At 34.1% G+C, this 22,466-nt stretch overlaps 1 protein-coding gene across 1 annotated transcript in view; it reads right to left on the reverse strand.

Annotated features, from left to right (window-relative positions):
- Positions 1–1,311: 1,311 nt before the first annotated feature.
- Positions 1,312–22,466, reverse strand: part of CycD (cyclin D) — a 72,945-nt gene continuing 51,790 nt past the window's right edge. Inside the window, exons 3-5 of the mRNA XM_073978240.1 lie at positions 10,758–10,932; positions 4,492–4,637; positions 1,312–2,949 (exon numbers count right to left, since the gene is read on the reverse strand). Coding sequence (XP_073834341.1) covers positions 2,404–2,949; positions 4,492–4,637; positions 10,758–10,932 — 867 coding nt within the window. The 3' untranslated portion in view covers positions 1,312–2,403. The remainder of the gene's footprint in view (positions 2,950–4,491; positions 4,638–10,757; positions 10,933–22,466) is intronic.

The following is a 22,466-nucleotide window of genomic DNA, read 5'->3' on the forward strand; positions in this document are numbered from 1 at the left end:
TAATTGTTATATCGAATGTTTATAAAAGGTTCTTTATATTGGTTATGCATCTGAAAGGGTTAAGGTGGGACTTTAATTTTAATTCCATTAAAGTTTAATTGCATTTTGTGTGTTTGATAGAGAAACCATTTCGATGAAAAATTCTGGAATTGTCGCGGTTCTCATTTTTTTTTTCTGTGAACTCTTTATCTATTTAAGATTTATATGGATGTCAACGAGGATTTCCTTACAGTCCGATCATGAATATCAACTCCCCATGAGTTTTCTCACTCTTGCCTTTATGGTGCAACGACAGAAAGGCGAAACTCAAAGGAAGTTTACATTCATGATCGGGCTGAAGGTTAATTATTTCTGAAACAGCACTACATTTGATTTCCAATTTGATGGGGATATTTTTAAATATATCTGGTTTGTAGAAATATTTGTCTGTATGATTTTGGGAATTATTTATTTAAGCGTTTATGTATTATTGAGCGATGAGTAGCTTGTCTTTGGCTTATTGTATTGTGTTATGACGGGGGTTTGAATTGTCCTTCCTCTTAAAATTGTCTCAAATATTATAACATTTTGATATTATTGTTTGTTGGTTTTGTATGTTTCTTTTCGTGTGGGTTGTTTTCTAATAGTATAGTCAGTTAGTTTCAAGGCAAAGCGTATGTCGATGTCTTCCCCTAACACCTGGTCGTCAGTTTTTTTTTTTTTTTTGCCTTTAGCTAAGGCAAATTTAGATTTTAATATATTTACACTGTGTTTTTTGTTAATATTAATCACAAACATTTTAAGAAAAGTTGGGATTTAAAAAGGTTTCAAAATGATGTCCCTGCCATTATTTCATATAAATCGATGTGGGGATTTTTTACAAATTTGTTTTGTTATCTATCTTAAATAATATTAAAAATTATAAAATTTTCTTTTGTTACGTTTCACATATTGTTGTCTGTTGTCTGAGTGCAACCAATTTGAGGTTTTGGTAACTTAAGCGAGGATATGAAGTTCCATTTGTTGTGTTGTGGTTATGTTGAAATTGTGACAATTTTTAGTTTCACTTATTTTCGTGTTTATTATTTTCATTTTTTTGTTACTACCAATTAAAGATTTTTGTTTTTCCTTTTTTTACAAATGAGCTTAAAATATAAAAGCTTAATTTTATAATAACATATGATTTTTTAAATTTATATTCAATTATATGTTTTCAGTGGGTGGTTTTTGTTTTCAAGTTGATGTATAGTTCGCTTTCTTTCTGTTTTATCCATTTTTTTCTGGTTGTTGTATATTGCGAATATGTATATAAAATAAATCTTAAAAAATCTGTTTTCCTTTTTAATTTTTTAGTTTGTTTTAATTTTTATTCAGTCTATAATTACTTCTGGTTTCTCATGCAGCCAGCCAAAAGATTTCCATTCATTAATTTTTATTTTCCTTGAAAGTGATTTAATTTTTTATTTATTTTTTATTAAAGGGCGGGTTACATGTTCTCCTTGGATTTTTTTGGGGTGCTATACTATTTACAGTAGATTTTTTCCTTATTTTTCATTCCTAATTCTGGTTTAAATATAAAATTATAAAATATATAAGAGGTATTTTTAATATAATAAATATATGACATTTTACAGCCTATTAAAAAAACCGAACATTTAAAGTTTTGCGGCGCCTTTAAGTTGTAATCTTTAGAAGATTTAAGAAATGTTTTGTACAGGGTATATCTATGTATGTAGAAAAAAGTAATGTAATTTTATTTCTAGCACTAACATTTGAAAGCAACTCCCTTGAAAATATCCATTTTCTCATGGAGAGACCTAGAATTGTAATGTTTATTTTCAAAAATTCATAAAATGAGACAATTATTCTAGGCAAAGTTGCAATTAAATGGAAGTTCTGTTTAGAGGAAGGCTTTGTTCCAGCTTTCTATAGAATGTTTGTGCTAAATTAAAAAAAAAAAAAAAACATTAAATTTCTTATACACACAGTTTGAAACACCCTGCATAGAGTTTTAAAGTATAAAAGCTAATTACAATAACAGTTAACACAAAAAATATGTTGTTGTTGTTTTTCAGTTACTAATTAATTTAGTAGCAAAGAAATCTAAACCAAAAAAAATATAGAAAAAAAAAGAAATTCATTTTCAAAAATAAAAAACATAAAAAATACAATTCAGTTTTGTTTTTGTAAAAAATGCTATACAAAAGTTAACAAAAGCACCAAGTGAATATTTAAAAAAAATAATAAAGGGAAGGTGCGATTTGAAATAAAGGCTTCCTTTGTTTAAAGCGGTGCATTAATTCGATTTTCAAATTCAAATGTGTTTTTTTTGGGTTTTTTTTCTTCTTAAACTTAACAATTAACAATGTTGTTGTTAAATGATAAAAAAATTATAATAATAAAATAAGACTTATAAAATACGACTTAGAATTGTATATCCTGCACCTCTTTTTGGGCATTGGCCTGCATTTTGCAGGTTTGCGTTAAATCGGGTAGTAAGACATTGGCAGTGACACTACCTTTGACCACATCATGGCTTGATGATGATGATGACGACGACGACGAAGGCGAACTGGCGGAAATAGATGTGGGCACTGTGGAATGATGATGTAGAGATTTAAAATGATGTTGTTGTTGCTGCTGCTGGTTTTGGTAATGATGATTGTACTGAAGTTGCTGCTGCTGCTGGTGTTTGCTGTCATGATGGTGATAACCATGATAACTATGATGATATGATTGATGTATCTGATTCTGATTATATTGAGATTGATTTCCAATGGTGGGTGAAGCAGTTAAAACAGTACCAGGTGACAATAATATTGATGCTGAACCGATATCGGAGGAACTCAAGCAACTGTTGCTTTGATGTTGCTGTTGAACATACTCCACACTACCCAAATAGGGTTGTAAATTGCGACTGTGTTCCTCGAATATTGTTTCCATTTGCATCATACAATCGTGGAGATTATCCTGCAAAGCGAAATAAGAGAAAAGAACACAAAATTAATACCCTTAACTTCCTTAACACATCAAAGATACAACTCAAAGCAACTCTTATGTAAATATGTACCAATAAAATGCTAATTTGAATCAAAACCATGGGAACAACGAGCACTGCACACACTTTTTCTCATACATATGTTTGCATTGAACCAATAGAAGCCCATACCGAGTGCAAATAAGAATGTTTTGTATTTTTTTAGCAGTATTAAATTCCTAGGACTCAATTAAACTTGAACTTCACATTTGAAAGTCTCAGCATATAATTTGTTCGTTCGTCTGGTTGGTATGGCGGCCTCGACCTCAACATTAATTAATTTGCAAATTAACACAGCCATTAAAATTAATTAAATGCAACAGCAATGGTAAAGCGTCACATATTTATCGTCGTTTGGAGACAAACCAATGAAACACACATAAACAGTTATGTATGAGTGTGCGGCTGCGGCGTGTGATTGCATCCTGGGAATAAAAAAACATATATTGTCTGGACTTTTTGCATTATCATGAATATGAGTCATTCATTATGTATTGTAGGTTTTAATTGAAAGAGAACTCATATGGAGAGAGTTGAACAGTCAGTCCAACTAATTGAAGGGATAACAAACGGGAAATGGTACAAAGTACATAGTTGGAAGAATTTGTGGCCACACTCAAATATAAAATTATTCCAGGATATGTTAAGAAGTGAATTTATGAACTCAATTTCTAATAAAGTCTTGAAGAAATCATTTAGTAATATGTCTTGCACACTCTATGTCCGGGTTCGATTTCTATGCCAAGCAAAATCACATTTTTAACGGCGGCAAAAGGGGTATCGATGAGGGGTATCGTAATTTTGGCGACATTTGCTAAGTATTATAGCCATGTAAAACTTATTTACATGTGGTATCTGAAAACACTTCGTTCGTACTCTGCTGGAAAAAGTAGGTCCCATATCGTTGAGCTAATATAAATCGGGGTGCAGTCATTGATATGAGAGAAATTTCCCTTGATCCTTTAGGGATGTAATAGGACATGTTGTGCACCGTGGCCAAGTAAAACCATTCTGTCCTCTAAAGCCTTCTGCAAGTGGCGCCGTCTAAGGCGATTCCATATCATTGAGTTTCAATTAAAATCTAGAATCAATCATTTATGTAGAAGAAGTCTGCCCTTGTTGCTTCTGGGATTTTCGTTGGAAATAGATCTTAAGTCACATGTCAAGTAATATCTCTAGGATTTTAAACATGCTTTTTTAAATTGGGACATTGAGCAAAATATGGTCGCATTGAAGCGTATTGCGTGTTCGAGAAAAAAAAGATAACCCAAAAACTAAGATATCATAAAACCTGATGGTGCAAATTAGACAAGTCCGATTTATTGAAGAAATGTACAGTAAAGGGTCACCTAAGTTTCACGCCTAACATTGGTATAACCATTTCATCAGAAGTCATTGTTGTCCCTAATGGTTAATAAAATATTATTGGTGTAGTCCCAAATTTAGACATTCTATCAACTCATAACATATCTTACCTGTTCCACACTGGTTAAATCGGTTAACAGATTAAGTAAATGGCGTAAATTTTGACCCGTACGCAAATGCCAATTTAAACCACTTAGGGCTGCCGCTATTGACGACGCTGCTATGGTACTGGCAGAATACATTGAGAAGTGGTGTTCTGCAAGAAAAAAAGGAAACAAAAAAATACAAAATATAATTAATTTTTTATTAACTGAAAAGGATAACAGTAATAATAATGCAAAAAAAAATAGTGAACTGAAGCTTAAACGTGTCCGATTTCAAATAAAATGTATCGGTAACTAAGTCACCCTTGTCAACAACACAATAACAACCGTGGATCTGAAAAAGACAAGAATACAAGTTGGAAAAAAATCCTTAGCACCATTCTAGTGTTCTTCAATGGCCATTATCATTTAAACCATAGCAGAATTCAGAATGCCTATGGCAGGATGAAAGAGGGTATAATCGAGAAGAAGAAGAATAAAAAAACACACGACATGCAACTCATTTTTTAAGCATAAATTTGCTCAATTTATGTCTTAATTGAGAACCTTTCAAAGGAAACCTTTAAAAATCACTTATTCGATTAGTTGTCGCCGCCAATGTTTTTGCTGTTGTCATTGTCTTGTCGTCGTGGCGGTGGTGTTGTCTCATTTTTAATCGTCGCATTTCATTTTCGGTGATTTCTGGCGTTGTTCTTGAAAGGAGCTGGGAAACTTGCAACCAACCGATCGATCGACCGTTCGTCCGGCCGACCGTCGTCCGTATGTCTGTCTGTCGAACAATCCCAGCAATAAAGACTTATTTACATAAACTGAGCCTTTTAATATTTCGTATCGTAACAATGCGTCGACATGGTCGAGCAAGAGAAGCCTTTTAGGTGGCGCATGAAAATCCGGTTTCAAAAAATGCAGGAATTTACCGTCATCCTGAAATAACCACACATTCGCACAGTGCCAAAAGACTACAAAAAACATAATAACCTGGCTGCCGATGGCTACGGTTGGATAGATGTATGGCTGGATGGATGATAGTTGTTGGTAGGTAGGTGGTAGTGTGCAAAAGCCAAACTGGTGAAGGTGTTAGTGGCTGGTGTCTCTGCAGCATGATCCTCGCCATACATATATTTCCAATGAAATTCCATATGCAGTAAGTAAGTCTTTGTCGGATCTCCAAAAACAAAATATTTCTTTTAACTAAAACTGATGCGCTAAACACACAATGGAACCTCGTCTCGTCTCATGTGTATGTCTGTATGTTTGTCCGTCGAAATGCTTGGGCACATACCAAAGGATGAAGGAGTAGACAAGGAAGAAGCTCTAAGTGTGTCTCTATAATGGCATTGTTAATAATGTAAAATAATTCATTGCCGTTCATTGGCGACCACCGCCACGCAATGTCGTTCTGGAACAAACAAAAAAAAATCCAGCAACAATATTTAAGAATGAATGCAAAGCAAATCACATGAGAAGGATTGCACCGATTGTGTTTAACGAAATATGCAGTGACAGAACCCAGTAAACAATTTGATGATTGCTTGAGACAAAAGGGGTATTGCTATCACATACATTGGTGATTGGAGGCTAGGTAAAAGTACATACATACAGTGGATTTCGTAAATGTAATTGTAGTATAACATAATAAACTTACTTCAAACACCACACCTTTGCCTAAATTGTATACTTTATTAAAGAAAGTTAAAGTAAATATTGTTGACATGTTGACAAAGTCACCATAATAGTAGATGACGTGGTGACATGTCGACACTTGATCCCAGGCTCCCTACAGGGTAGACCCAAATGAGAATATATTATTTATTTTATTTATTTTATTTATTGGTTTATTTAAACCAAGCCTACAAAGCCATCTATCTTATAAAAACAAACTTACCCTAAACAACACCTAACTCAGAATTTAATCCTTAAAACTAAATAAAGATATACAAATAATTCGACGACATCCAAAAAATTGTATTCACAATATAGGCCCAACGATCAGCCTAACCACTAGTATATCTGCTATGATTTGCTGGGTTATGGTCCGGAGCAAAAGTTTTTTTTTTTTGCTTTTTTCAAGCAATATCTCTCACAGACCATCAGACGATCAGCAGAATACCACAACACAGAACATTCGAAACCAGACTTGAAGGAATTTTCGGATAATTGCTTTACATGTACGCTGGTATTCACGGCAGGAGCAACCACGACGACGACAACAACAATTGGCCACAAATCAAATGAATTTAACGAAGCCATGCCCTTTTTCATCGTCAATACGAATTCTTTAGAGTGTGGCCATTGCTACGAGAAAAAAAGCTCTTACAGCAGCGGCATATATTTGCAAAAATGAACCAAAAACAAAAAAAAAACACGACAAGGAGGATATTTGCGGGATGAAGGGACACAGTCACTGGAGTCGGCGGCAGAGGTACATGGTATGCATTGATTTGTTTAAGAGTAAAAAACAAAACTCAAAACTCCAAACGACAATGAAATATTTAATATCCACAATCGAAATGCTCTTCTGGCGATTTACAATAACACCAACAACGATAACAACATTTAGCACTTCCTTTGCACACAACACAACTCCTTCTTCTTCTTCTTCTTCTTGGTCGTTGTTGGTCTTTTGAGTTTGTTCATTGGACGATCGGTCGTTGTGTCATTTGTTTGTCCGTCCGTCGTTTTGTCTGTCCATTCGGCAGTATGTTCATGTGAGAGTATCATGTAAAGATTGTCGCTTCTACTGTCAAGCCTTTCGCATATTTTTCCCACGCCACTTTTGTGTAACGCATAACTCCACTTTGACAAAAATAAAGACAGCAGACAAATAAAAAATAGCAGCAGCAACAGCAAACAAAGGACAACACCACGACACCATCAAGCAACTCAGACACAAAGCCTGGAAAAATGTTTGATCACAAACACAGCAACCAACGAAGATGAAACTACGGCCCACACGAAGATGATTAGGCAATGTAATCCTTTTTTCTTTTTTTGTCTGTTCTTGGTTTCTTTCTAATAAAATATCAGATTAATAAAACTGAAACATGATGATGAACGAGTGTTGTCGATCGAAGAAAGAAGAAGTGTCTGAAATGTAGAAAGATTTTCTCTTGTGCCGTTACATGGTAACCGCCTGTTTCCGGTGGCAAATTTTGAGTGACAAGTACTGAATGCCTCAACATTTCGTTCATTTTAATATGTTGCACATTTGTAATCATCGCTATGTCGTCGCTATTCATTCATACATTGTGGCCGTGAAACGAAACCAAGTAAAAAATTGGCGTTCCTTTTCCTTAACATCTTCACATGTTTGCAAAACTGTTCAGCTCAATGTTCTTTCTCACGAAGTGGGAAATGTAATGAGCAGATGCTGCATGAAATGTTTTTCAACACCAACCACTTGTATGTACAAAAATATTGTATTTAGTTACTTTTTTAAATATTGGATTCAATTGATAGAATTTTGAACTTTGAGTCCCTCAGTGTAAAGGAGTAGGTCTTTGGTTTTAAAATTTAGCATGAGGATAACTACTATTTTGGCATATAACAGCCAAGCCATTAAGATTTTCGGTCGAACACAAGGACAAAAGTCCTTGTCCTTCGGGGTTTTTCAGACTTAAACCACTATAACTTAGCCATTTGTTAACCGATTTAAAAAATAATAACTTATTCGAAAGATATAATTCACCCCTTTAAAAGGAAAAGGGGTCAATAGAAATCCGTTGTGAAAAAGAAGATATGCCCGTTTAAATTTGAAAATGTAAGAAACACCGATGTTCACTACTTTTACCGTTATAAAAAAATAAAACGAAGTGACCCAAACGAACTAAAGCCAGCACGATATAATTTTGTATCAGAACGCTTAAATATTTTTCTGGTCAACTTTTGTAGCACAGTGCCATTTATCGACATTTTTCGAAAAGTTTGCACCTTCTCAAGGCCAAAACTGCCTGAAGGAGCGTTCCAATGCTTTTGCGATGTATTAGAGAGTTCTTAATTACTGTCCCGGCCTAGTTTATACTCATTGAAATAAAAGACTGGGAGACCATTTGTTCCTTCAGCGATATTTGTGGGAAATATGTATAATTTAATATTATAAATGTATACTTTTAGGCGCCGAAAAACTGCGACTTTGTAAAATATAAACATGTTTTTGAAATTTACTTTGCCTTCATTTGGTAAATTATGTAAATAATATTATATTTATATTTAATAGATTTAACTATTACGAAGGGTATTATCAGTTTTTAGTACACAAATAACAAAAAAAAAATCAAAACAATTAAAAATGCACAACAAAGAAGGACTGAAGCGGAATTGGTCATAAGTGGAAAGAAACATGCAAGCTGGTATTTAATATTATAATTTCTTATTGGCTCATAAAGTACAGGTAGAATATACAATATGTTGCCAAAAATTTCTTGTCGATCGGACAAAAATTGGCTGAGATATGTATATGTATTCATTCACATATTTGTGTGGGATTATTATACACATAAAAAGCGTGTCCTTAAGTGAGAGACTCTTTTTAAATAATTTTTTGACGGATTTATGGCTAAAATACTATAATTTTTTTAGTTAAAATCGAAATTTTGACTTTGACAGTTTACCTTTTTTTAAATGGATTTTTTAATTCAGTTACGCTTAAGGACAAGATTATTTTAATGATTCCACAAAAACATGTGCTGATCGGTTTATTCGTTTTCGAGCTACAGAGGCCACCGCAAACTGCTTTAATAAAAACAGTGTTTCTTATGCGGACATTTGTCATAAAACTGTGCATTATTTTTCAACCAAAAAAAAAAATCCGAAAGTAGCTCGGGTGTGACCTTTCAGATGAAAAAAATGTAAAAAAGTTTGTTAGATTTCTTGTAAAAAATCATGGAAAATTGACTTTTTGTGCTCAATAAGTGTCCATAAACCCTTAAGGGGTTACCGCCGCTGCCTCTTTCGAAAAATCAAAACGTACATCAAAATATTTATTGCCTATAAACAAGGAAATTCTTTATAAAAATATTTTTGACCGTTTTATGGCCTAAAAACTGCCCAATTTGTTGGTAAAAATTTAAATTTTGAATGTGACAGTACACCACATTTTTTAAATAAATAATAATTTTGTAATTAATAATTTAGTGATTATTTTCCACAAAATTATGCAATATTTGCCAACAGAAAAAATACATAAAGTAGTTCAAATTGAAAAAAAAAATTACTAAAAAATATTGGTAGTTTTCTAGGAAAAATCATGAAAAATGGGATTATTGGGCTGCACGACTTTAATTAGTGAACGCCATCAATACTAATTGTCTAATCTTTACGGGTAATGTACATCATCGAAAAAATTTTAGAGTTGTAGTCGAAGGAATTACCGATTTGGTCCAAACTTTACCTAATAAGTGCTCCTTAATGTTTGTCGGAAAATCGTTTCGAAATTTTGAACGTAGCACAGTGAACCAGAATTTAATTTTACTGATCAAAAGCCCCATCTTTTGTCATCACCGATTTCTACAAATATACGCTGATGATTAAAATTAAAGCAACTGAATTAATTCTTAAAAATAATCTTGTATAAAATATATGAAATACAGTCGATCTTCTCACTTGGGGACCGACGAATTACTATGTTATAGAGAGATAATAATGTGTGAGAATTTCTCCTTGCGTCTTAAAAACACTTCGTTATAAAAAGGCTTTCGTAACAGGGAAGTTCGTTATAGATAAAATATATAAAAACAATTTTAGTCCCTGACAAATTTACCTTTGACATCCAAATATCAAAATATCTTTATATGATTTCTAATCCGATCAATAAAATCTTATATAAATGTATAATGTGCTTTACTGCTCATGATTTTCGCTTAATGGAGTACCAGTATGTACCATTTTATTAATTTACTCCATTAAAACAATTTGCTTAATGGAATTCAGTCAAGTACACCGTAAATGGTTCTAAAGTAACAGTCAAGTGTCTCAACACGTTTCTTTGTTTGTTAGAAGATAGAAGAAAACCTTCAAAAGATCTACTGACACAAATTCCTTTGCTAAAATTTTGTTCAATATCCTCACTACTGACTGCAGCATTAAGGCGCATCTTTTATTTATTTTCTATTTTCTATCGACCACTTAGTGCTTATATAACTGTGCTAATGTTTTCTCGTTCAATAGGTAAGTAAGTAAACGTTATGTCAATAGAAGAAGAAAATCTTCTTTTGTCAAATGCCTAACAAAGTCTGATTGGCGGCAGACAGTGGTTGGACAGCAAATAAACTTACCTTTGGCTGCTAACGATATGAACGCCTGGGCATGTTGTCGCACTTTGTCCACATCCAAATCGGGATAGTCAGCACTTCTGATGGGCAAACGTATCAGCAACAATTCCAAGAAGTCCAACGGTGTGACACATGACAAATCCCAGCCCAAACGACTTAGAACAAATAGTTCCCATTTCTAGAATTAGAAAAAAATGGGAAAATAAATTATTAAAAGGATTTGAAATAGAAAATAAGCAACACAATATTAGAACAAATGCAGTACTAGATAAAAATTACCAAAACATCCCTAAATACATCCCCAATTAACTTAACGCCAAAGGTGTTGCCATTTTATTTGGGTGTTCCTTTCACTAACCCGCATTACAATACAGGCGTCAGTCTGACACTACAGAACGACCATCATTTAATAGCTCTGCATAATGTTTTGTGGCAATTTTACAACTCCATACCTTCATTGCGGTGCATAAATGAGCAAAACAAACATTTGAACAAACAGGCAACATCTCTAAACAACGCGCTAAGCATTGTGGTCTGTTAGAAGTTAGAGATTTGTGTATGAAACTGTAACGAACGGGTATGTGTTGTGCGGGTTGGGAAGTTATTTGCCATAACCACCACCATCACCATAATCATTAGATACATTGCAAATAGACATAATAATCATATTATGAAAGAATGCATTTTATTGCAATATTTTGTTGGAATGCGTTTTTAAAATGCTGGTTTAAACAACAAAATAAATATTAATCTGTAATTCGAATAAAAATGATAACATATTTTTCATACACGAAAAGTAGTCCAAAATGTTTAGTGATGAGGGTTGAGTGTCTGTAGTGAATATCACCATAACTAATAGCCTGCAGAAATTAAACGACCGATGTTTTATTAGAAACATAGACATATTAAGTATTCCCAAGCGTATCAAACAATGATATCATATTTTTTATCATTTCCCAGTACACAAATTTGGAGATTTTATATAGGTGCTTACTGGCCTATTTTTCAAACGTTATCATTAATGGCTGCGACGATTCTCAGAAATGTAACTTCACCATTTTAGTTCTATTACACAGCGGCTAAGTAACATTGTCATGTAATACGTAAGACTTTTTTTATAGATAGGAAAATCCAAGTTATATTTCTAGGCGTTAATAAAATGTCATAAACATTTTCCCCTTTTATTGTCATAAAGTCCCCTACTCCTCATATTGCCGTATTGTTTTATTAGAAACAAAAAACTCCCATTGTCCAGTTTACTTTGAAAAGCTTTGGCAGTAACCTACGTTTTATTAGCCACAGCTTAACAGGTATTAAAAACATTACAACAATGACTTATGAGGGGCGTCTGAATAGAATTTGACTAAATATTGAAATGTGAAATAATATTTTTTGCACCTATCCCTGTTGCATTCATTATTGGGTGACATATTTTCGCTTCCACTCAATTTACACTTGCATTGTAAACAAATTCCTTAACATTGAAAATTACAATATTTGTTTCAACAGTCAAATGACACCCAGCAATAGACGTTTTTATAGAAGATGTTGTTTTTGTTATTTGTTTACATATTTGCTGATAGCTTTAAACAATGTTATAGAAAGCGCCATTCTGATAGCAGATAAGAAACCTATCAAAATATGTGTAACCGCGACTATGCACAAGTGACAAGAACGTCATTTTAATGGGTTTAAAAGTACATATTTATGTTTATAGTTTAATTGTTCAAGATTTAAAAAATATCATTGGTTTTTAAAATTTATACTATATAAATACTAAGTAGAATAACAAATTAGCTAAAGTTTTAGTCCTTTCCAAATAATGTTTTTGGTCTTCAATAGAAAGTATCACAATAAAAAATATCTCAAATTCATATAATTTAAAATTATATCTAAACAAATCTTTAAGTCATAATAGCTTCATTAATAAGGCAAAAATATAAAAAATTATATTAACTAAATTAATTTTAAAATAAATTAATTAACTTTATTAGTTTTAAAATTAATTAATTTAAATTTTTAAAATTAATTATTTTTTGCTTTAATTAAATAAAATTAATTAATTTAATTAATTAAAATAGATTAATTAAATTACTAAAATAAAATTAAATTTGTTGTCGGAATTTACCTTAATATGGTAAATTATGTAATTAATATTATATTTATATTTAATATATTTAACTATTACGAAAGATTTTAACAATTTTCTTAGTAAAAAATAACCATAAATTCAAAACATTCCCATTTATAGCAGAAATGTAAAACCAAGTAGGACCGAAGCGAAACTACAGATCTTGGAATTGTGCATAAGTAGGAAGGAATATGCAAACTGATATTTAATACATATTTATTATGCTTTAATGACCCAGCAAACCAAAATCTGAAAAAAAAACATCGGAAAACGTCAGAGTTCGGATGCGACTTCGATCCGAACTCTGACCAAAAGTCATATGGCGTAGTTGACGTGATATTTAATTTCATACAAATAAATAAATATGTACCTATACAACGGTTCACTACGAATGATCTTTAAACACTATCATGCATCAACACGTATAGCAAAAATAAATCAAATAAATCAGTATGTTAGGACGAAATGTGTTTCAGACAATTTGGAGTCGACTTAGCAATGTCCGTCCGTCTGTCTGTCTGGCTGGCTGGTGCGCACGAGAACTCTCGAACGGATGAACCGATTTGGTCCAAAATTTGGCTTTCGCAATATTTCGCCCAAACTTAGTTTAAGTTCCGGTACTCATGAAGGGAGTAACCGATTTGGTCCAAAGTTTGCAAATCGTGAAATTTCTACCAAACTTAGATGAGGTTCCAATATGGACTCAATCGGTCCACGACTTCGGGTACCTCCCACACAAAATTTCGGAGAAGTTCAGAATAGGACCTGCTCTCGAATCGCTTTGATTTTTGTTGTAACAACTTGTATTCGCTCCCCCCATACGACGGTACAAGTTTCATCAGGGGTAAGTCCATACTTCCTGAGAAAATGGCCGGAAAGGTGCAAAAAGCCCCTATGACACCTTGTGTAGAGGTTGGAGCGCAAGATAACTCTCGAACTCTGTCGATTCGGTCCAAAATTTGGCCTTCGTAATATTTTATCAAAACAAAGTTTAAATTCGAAGATGGGCTACATCGGTCCACTCCTTCAGGTACCTCCCCAACAAAACTTAAAAAATGTTCGGAACAATTTTGCGCACGATAACTCTTGAAGGGAGTGACCGATGTAATCTATACTTTGCACATCCTAATATATCAACCAGATATAGATCAGGTTCGAATATGGACTATATTTGTCTACTCCTTCTGGTACCTCTCACACAAAATTTCGGATAAGTTCACTTTAAGACCTGCTCTCGAATCACTTTGATTTTTGTTGAAGCGATTTGCATTCGCTACATCTATTACGACGGTAAAGGCTTTTTCAGGGGCAAGTCCATATTTCTTGGGAAAACAGCCCGAAAGGTGTAAAAACCCCTATGTCATTATATGTGGCGGTCGGAAGGCACGATAACTCTCGAACTGTTCAACGGATTTGGTCCAACATTGGATCTTCGTCATGTAATATGTAAACTTAGTTTCCGGTCCACAACTTTCGGTACTTCTTCCCAATATTAAAAAAAAATGCCACTAAAGTGCTATGACGATATCACTTGAATGGCGCAACCAATTTGGTCCAAACTTTGGATCCCCTTATATTTCTTTTTTTTTCAAAATTTAGTTTAACTTCTAAAATGGCCCATATCGGTCCTCCCTAAAGTACAGTACACATTGTCAGTTTTGAATGACGATTTTTTGCAATTATCGATAACTGTCCAACCGTCCAGCAACCACAAAATATTTTGTGGTGGCATGATGAATGACAAAAATGAACGGCCACACTAGCAAGCAACAACAAAGCTGTCATTCAAAACCGACAATGTGTACCCAGCTTAAGGGTACCTCACCCACAAAAGTTCAACATTTGTGTCTTAGTGCAGTTAATTTCTAGATTTCTAGATCCAGATTTTTGTCGGCAAGTTTAAATGTTCAAAAAGGGCCACAAAATTCTGATGAGGCCTTAAATACATTCGATCTGTCCGTAGGTGAATGTTTCACTTCACATTGGCTGAGGGTATATATCTGTCGGCAAAGCCGACTGACACTTTTTTACTTGTTTCGTTTGTATTTCATCAACGTCGGCACATCAATAATTACACATTTACAATTTGTCCACAATGTGCGAGCGCAACCTGTACAATTGTTTTCTCTCTGTTTATTTACAATGAATATTGCCAAAGCAGCACAAGAGAAAATAGAAAAAAAAATCCATTCAAAGAGAGAGAGAGAGGGAGGGAAAAGTTCGCCAGACTAACAACAGAGTTCGGACCGAAATCGGTCAGACGCGTCGGAAAAAACTTCCGACTTTGAGCAGACGCGTCGGACGTCTGACATTGTGTATGCTGGGGAGTGACTTTACAGCTAATGTACCACCTCAGCGAAAAAATGATTTTATATTTAGAGTCGAAGAAAATAAATCATTTGGTCCAAACTTTACCTTATATTTCTTCCTATCTTCATATCAAAATCATCGCATAAGTATTCCTTAAAGGCTGTCGGAAAATCGTTTGCAAAATTTGATTTTACTCACCAAAAGCCCAATCTTTTGTTTTAGAAAATTAATACAAACACTTGAACACTTCAAACTTGACCATCACAATGTGAATGTTATGCAAACGTCGGCATTCCATTTGCCAAAAATCGAATGTAAAGTATGTGTCCTGAAAAACCATTAAATTTTTTTCACCTATATTAGAACGAGTAATATATCGAAAATATTCCCTAGAAATTTGTAGCAGCTGTTAATCACAACAACAAAGACATTAAAAACAAATTATTGTTTTTTTCTAACCTTGAAGAGTTGTGACTGCAACTACTTAAAAGCTTACAATAAAATGCAATTATGTGGCGTCGCAACGGCCCTGTCACACTGACACATTTTCTAAAGAGATATCAATATCAACTCCATTAGAGCCAGAACTATTGTTATTGATGTTAAGAATGTTGTAGACCGAAGGAATCGGTTTTCTTTGAATTCAGAAAATTATTTCTTGATAAAAATATTGGTATTTGATTTTGAAATATTTTTAGGAAGACAGAGATAGAATATCCCGCTACAAAAATATGTAAAAATATTACTAGGCATAAAAATAACTTATTTTTCCCATTACAATGTAGTGAGTAATAGTGACACAGAGTGTGAGTTGGCGACAAAAAATCTTGCTTTATGGATTTAAAAATAGTTAAATTTTTTTAATTTTATTTTAATTACAAGACTGATTTTTTTACTGATTGCAATGGAAATATTGGAGTACGGAAGGTGCTGCTGCAAAGTTAAATAAATATTCGAGAAACAATATGCTATGCTAGGAGATGAATTGGTAGGTAGGTTTTGGTGCGGCGTAAATGTTACATCTGTACCGAAGTAAAACAAATTTCGATTTATTTGGTGATGCACGTCCATATCCAATGATTGCCCCTTGTTCTTAAAAATGCCCAGAGAGCATATGTTTTGTGGTTGTAATATTTGTATTGTAATTAAAAACATTATTGCTTTCTAAACACTATTGCGGTTATTGCAGTTACCGTCGCAATGCTCTATCTTGGTGCTTCGATGCAAACTAATCTGCTCACGACTTCTTCGAAAATTAAATAATTACTATGAAGTTCATTAAGGCGCCACAAGCTACGTGCAAATCAATTCTAAATATAGAAAACACGCTTTCAACAACATTCCCATCCTAAAGTTGGGGTTTTTTACAAAATAAAAATACATTCAGTGTTTGTTCTTAGAGATTTGTATTTCTCTGGCAAGAAACATGCTGTTAAACTAGGGTTTTTTGTTGTGTGTTTTGAGCTTATATTAAATTTGATTTTGCAGCTAATTTATATTTAATATTTAAAAGAAAATTGCAATGTCAAAATACTTTTTTCTGATATACTGTTTGTTGTTAACTCGAAACACTCTGTAGATAGAATTATTAAAATTATAAACGTGCAACAGATGACGTGGGAAATTGTTTAAACAACTTAAAATATTATTATACAAAAGTGAAAAAACATTAACATTAAAAATAATAGATATTATAATTAAATTATAATTATTAAAACAAATAAATATTATAAGTAAATAATAATTATTTTTAAATATGAGCACTAAAAACCCGTCCTTAGAAGAATGAAAATATTTTTCAGGGGCTCAGGTAATAGTTTTTACGAAATTGTTAATCCTTTTCAGATAAACTAAAAAATATTTATGAGCTCAAGAAAGGGGAAGCGTAATTTTATTAAGCGTAATTTTTGATCAAAGATAACTGCAAGTTTTGCTAGATATTTGTGTACTTTTAGAAACAAATGGTTCTATTTTACATGTCCTACAACACAAATATCAAAATTAAGTGGATATTTTGACAACAACCTTAACCTAAAAATTATCAGTATTTCCTTAACACAACATTTTAAATAACGCTATTTAAGATAAATGACTGTATATTATTTTCTTTTAAATAACATTCCCATGCGTTTACTTAGTTCTAAACGATTTTAGAACTTTTGTCAGTTAAGCTATTTTGCTTTACACCATTAAACTGATAAACTCTAAACCTTTGTTGAACACTTACAAGTTTCTATCGCCGATTGTTTGCATTAGGATTAGTTATAGAAAATCAAATCAAAGGGGGCTAACGTATCAAAGGAAGTGGCAAGCATAACAGGTGATAAAGAGGTAGTGAAGACAACATTATGGAAAATAAATATTGCTATCAATCGAGGGTAAGGCTAAGTTAGAAAAGTGCTACAAAGTAAACGCTTTATCTGATAAATGTGATCCATGTAATTCCCTTTCCAAGGAATTAAGATATGAAGAGATATAAAATTAATCACTGAATTAATCAACTTTTACCCCTTTCCTCCCCCTCTAACACCCATCCCACCATTAAATTATAAGTTAAAAATATTCCAACTATTTTAAATGTTGTTGATTCATTCGAATTCCCCTGAAACCGGAAATGTGCAATCACTATCTTGCACCTCCACCACCACCAAATATATTTATTCACTGTTGGTCGTTAAGAATATTGGGTTTGAGCACGTAAACCCATTATGTATGCACTACACTGCAATACATATAACAACAAACATTCCAATATCATGTCCACAACGACGACAATGTCCTTTTTACGCCGGCCAAACAAGCTGATAGCCATTCGCCTGGTTGGCATTCAATGTTTGTTGAAATTCTTAAACACATGCCAAAAACAACTGTCATCAACAGCATTATCCTCGCCGTCATCTCATCATCATCATCGTCGGTCGTTGTAGTGGTCGGTCGTCATTACCATGAGGATCGGTACGCCACATTGCTCGTTAACATTATGATCGGAGTTGTAATGATTCGTACATTGTTAGCATTACAAAGGAGAGGAGGAATGCACAAAAACGCACAGTAATATGCAGAGATCCATTGACCAGAAAGGAACAGTCCCTGCCTGGCATTTGGCATGAGATTTATACGCCATAAAAAGTAATAAACTATAAAACATCATATTTTCATGCTTGCGTTGGGCGGCGGCGTTTCCTAAAAAAGCTCTTAAAAAAAACAAAAAAAGAAAATCTGCACATTGTCCAAACTGTTCCATCAACGAGTCTCCAGCCCAGCAAACGTGTTTCCTGGCCACTACTCAAAATGTGTCTGACGTAGCAAAAATCTGCATTCCCACACTAAGCAACCACCAGCTATCTAGCTATCCTGGCTAAATACATAACTCAAAGACTTAATCCAGACCAGTCTGGCAGACTATTTGCATGTTTAGTTCAAGGCGAGCAGCAGCAGTGGTGGCAATGAATTCATGCGCCGCTGTCGTAGTCATCAACATCGTTTGTCCCTAGGAATCTCTTTCCTTGCTTAACAAGCGTGGAAGAACGAACGTCAACGAAGGAGACATTAGCCAGCCATGTGACGTGCTTTGAATTCTTAAACAGCAGTCACATGTGTTTTTGTGATGTTGTTTTAGTGGTTTCTATTCTGACATTGCGTTTGTTTAACAACAAATTTATGAATGAAAATACCCCCCGAATGATTGCCACACCACCATAAAGCAGCAACCATCACCACCATCATCAGGCACAACAAGCATGGATCCATTTAGGATTTTTATGATACCACCATACCGATAACCAACTGCATAACAGGAGACTGACTACTTCTCCTCCAAAAGGGTATTCATGTTTCGTTGGAGCCACGAAGAACATGTCTTTAATTTATTTGATGAAACTATGTAGTACTGATCCTTGGCTATGCAGGATCAGTGTCACAACAACATATGCGAAGTGTCAGTATGGACTTTTTCAAGTGTCATTCCGATGCAACATTTTATTGCTGCAATAATTAATACGATAAGTTATTTTTAATGATGACTACTTTTTAAAATAATTGAGATCTGACCGACCACTGGACGATTGAGTTATTGAATCGTTCGTTAACAAATAATGAATATTGAATTGATAATTTCGAATGCAAAGAAGAAAGCAAAATCAAAAGTGTTAATTCGTTAAATGCATAAAATTGTTGGTCGTTCTAGAATTTATATAAGAATTATTTAATAGCAGAACTTAAATTCAGTTCAGATGAAATGTGTTTTCTTTAGCAAAACATTAATTTAGAACAGCTAAATTATTTTTTCTGCAATGAAACTGTAATTTAGCCCAGCTGAATTACAATTCTCCTAAGCAAAATTCAGCCCTGCTAAATTATGTTTTCTATAACAAAACACTAACTTGGACCAGCTGAATATGTAGCAAGACATTAATTCAGGAAAATTAGATTATGTTTTTTTAAGAAAACTTCAACTAAACCAAGCTAAATTGCGTATTCTATAGGTTTACTTTAATTCCCACTATCTGAATTAAGTTCTAGAAAGTGAAACTTTAATTGAACCTAGCTGAATAAGGTTTTCAATACATAAACTTCATTAAGCCAAGCTGAATTTCTCATTGGAGTTGAGTTTGATGATCGAAAAAGGAAAGCCGAAGATTCGACACACAACCACCAAATTATGTGACCGGTTTCTCTGTTAATTACGCAGCTCATCAGACATATCGACTGTGGGAATGGCTTCTATGTCATCGAATTTTGATTTCTCAAATGCAATGTGTTTTCACCAAACACATCGTGATAACTCTTTTTCATAGGTTTTCGAGGATGTTGATTCAAATCCCAGCCTGGCTCAGCTGGATTTTTATTTGAAAATTTTCCTCTTAGGGCGAAGATTACTTTAATGTTAATTTTTATACCCTCAGCATTTATGCTAACGAGGGTACATACAATTTCATACGGGCAAAATGTGCCTCATCGAAATAACGGTTTTAGACCCCAAGTATGTTTGGACGAAATGTGTTTTAGGGAATTTGGAGTCGATTGAGCAATGTCCGTCCGTCTGTCCTTCTGTCTGTCTGTCTGGCTGGAGCTCACGATAACTCTCGAACGGATCAACCGATTCGGTCCAAAATGTGGCTTTCGTAATATTTCGTCCAAACTTAGTTTAAGTTCGAAGATGGATTATATCGGTCCACTCCTTCCGGTACCTCCCCCACAAAAGTTTGAACATTTTCGGAAAATTTGTGCGCCCGATTACTCTTGAAGGGAGTAACCGATTTGGTCCGTATTTACTTCCCCCTATACACCGGTACAAGTTTCATCAGGGGCAGGTCCATACTTCCTGAGAAAATAGCCTGAAGGGTACAAAAAAACCCTGTGACGCCTTGTGTAGTTGTTGAAGCTCAAGACAACTCTCGAAAGGATCTGCCGATTCGGTCCATATTTTGGCCTTCGTAATATTTTGTGAAAATATAGTTTAAGTTCAAAGATAAGCCATATCGGTCCACTCCTTCAGGTACCTCCCCCACAAAAGTTCAAAAATGTTCGGAAAAATTGTGCGCGCTCTAACTCTTGAAGGGAGTGACCAATTTGGTCCTTACTTTACACATCGTAATATATCTACCATATATAGGTCATGTCCGAATATGGACTGTATTTGTCCACTGCTTCGGGTACCTCCCACACAAAATTTCGGATAAGTTCACTTGAATACCTGCTCTCGAATCACTTTGATTATTGTTGAAGCAACTTGCATTCGCTGTCTCCATTAAGGCGGTAAAATCTTTATCAGGGGTAAGTCCATACTTCTTCAGAAAACAGCCCGAAAAGTGTAAAAAATCCATATGGCACCATATGTAGTGGCTGGAGCGCATGGCAACCTCTCGAAGCTTTGAGCTTTTATCCTAGTCCATATTTTTGCAGGGAAGTTCATACGACCAAAATTTTGAAACCCCCCTAAATACATACGTTTTTTCAAGAAAAACGAAGTTTAATTCACACTGGCTGAGGGTATATCTCAGTCGGCAAAGTCGACTGATACTTTTTTACTTGTTATTAACCCCCAGTTTTTGTAACTTATTTTTGTTCGTTCGGCTATATTCGTAATAATTTAGGCATTCATAGCTCAGCCCCCAGATGACATACACATCTAATTTTTCGTATACCCGTTCCATATATCATTAAGGAATCCTCATTTAAAACTCAGCGCTCTACATTTGCGGTAAAGCGAGTAAATCAATCTACAAAATTTGACAATTCGTGTGAGAAGAATAAAAATTTTTACAAAAACTGGGGGTAATTTTGTTCATAATTATTTTATTTTTTAAGAATCCTTCAATTCAGCCTAGTCGAACGTAATTTGATTATACAACCAAGGCCAACTATGTTTTCTGTAGCAATAATATTGAATTGAATAACTGTTTCAATTCAGTCAAGCAGAATTTTGTTTTTCATTCATCATTCTTATGGAAGAAAAATAACGGTCATGTTGATCCTTTGTTGGCCAGTTAGAGTTAATTAGCACTCAATACCACATTGTACCATTGAGGATTACAACAAAAAATATTTGATCAAAGTTCATTGTCACAATTATTCTAATTGAAAAGTTTGCCTTTAATAACGGCTATGGCAAGCGTCAAGTCAACAACAACAGCCAGCTAAGACATGGAAACAATGAATGAATGAAGACAAAAAATGATGGAAACGCACACAACCAAAACCAACAAAAAAAAAACACTAATCCCAATTGGATGTCAAGGTCTGCAACAGCAGCCAGTTGAGTGTGAGAAATTTCGAATTTCGCATTATAGGACATTAAAAAGATATGACAACCACCACCACATGTCCGCCGCCTGATAATAACAGCAATAATAATGACGAGAATAATGTGCAGAAGTTGCGGCAAGTGTGTTGTTGGTTGGTTGCACGATTGTAAGTAAGTGAATGCTTGGATGAATGTGATTAAAGTTGCAAATTGTCTTCGAGACGAGAAGTGACGGTTAACCAATTACATTACAGCATTTAGAGGAACAGACGTCAAAGACACAGGATGTGGAAACTATGAAAAATAATCATAATCAACAACATTGGTACTGTTGCTGCTGCTGATCACTGATCGCTGGATGGATGCCCAAAGATGCTGCGGAGGAAGAAAACAAAGTGAGTAAATCTTAATTCTGGCGGACACAAAAACAACCACCGCAGAAGCTATAAAATAACCACCAGCACAACCATGTGTTGATGATCAGCAGACAATGTGACAAAACGCCAGCCAACCCCAGCCAGGTCTA

This window comes from Musca autumnalis, unplaced genomic scaffold, assembly GCF_047663935.1.
Source record: "Musca autumnalis isolate F117 unplaced genomic scaffold, ASM4766393v1 scaffold_3, whole genome shotgun sequence".
Classification (NCBI taxonomy): Eukaryota; Metazoa; Arthropoda; class Insecta; order Diptera; family Muscidae; genus Musca; species Musca autumnalis.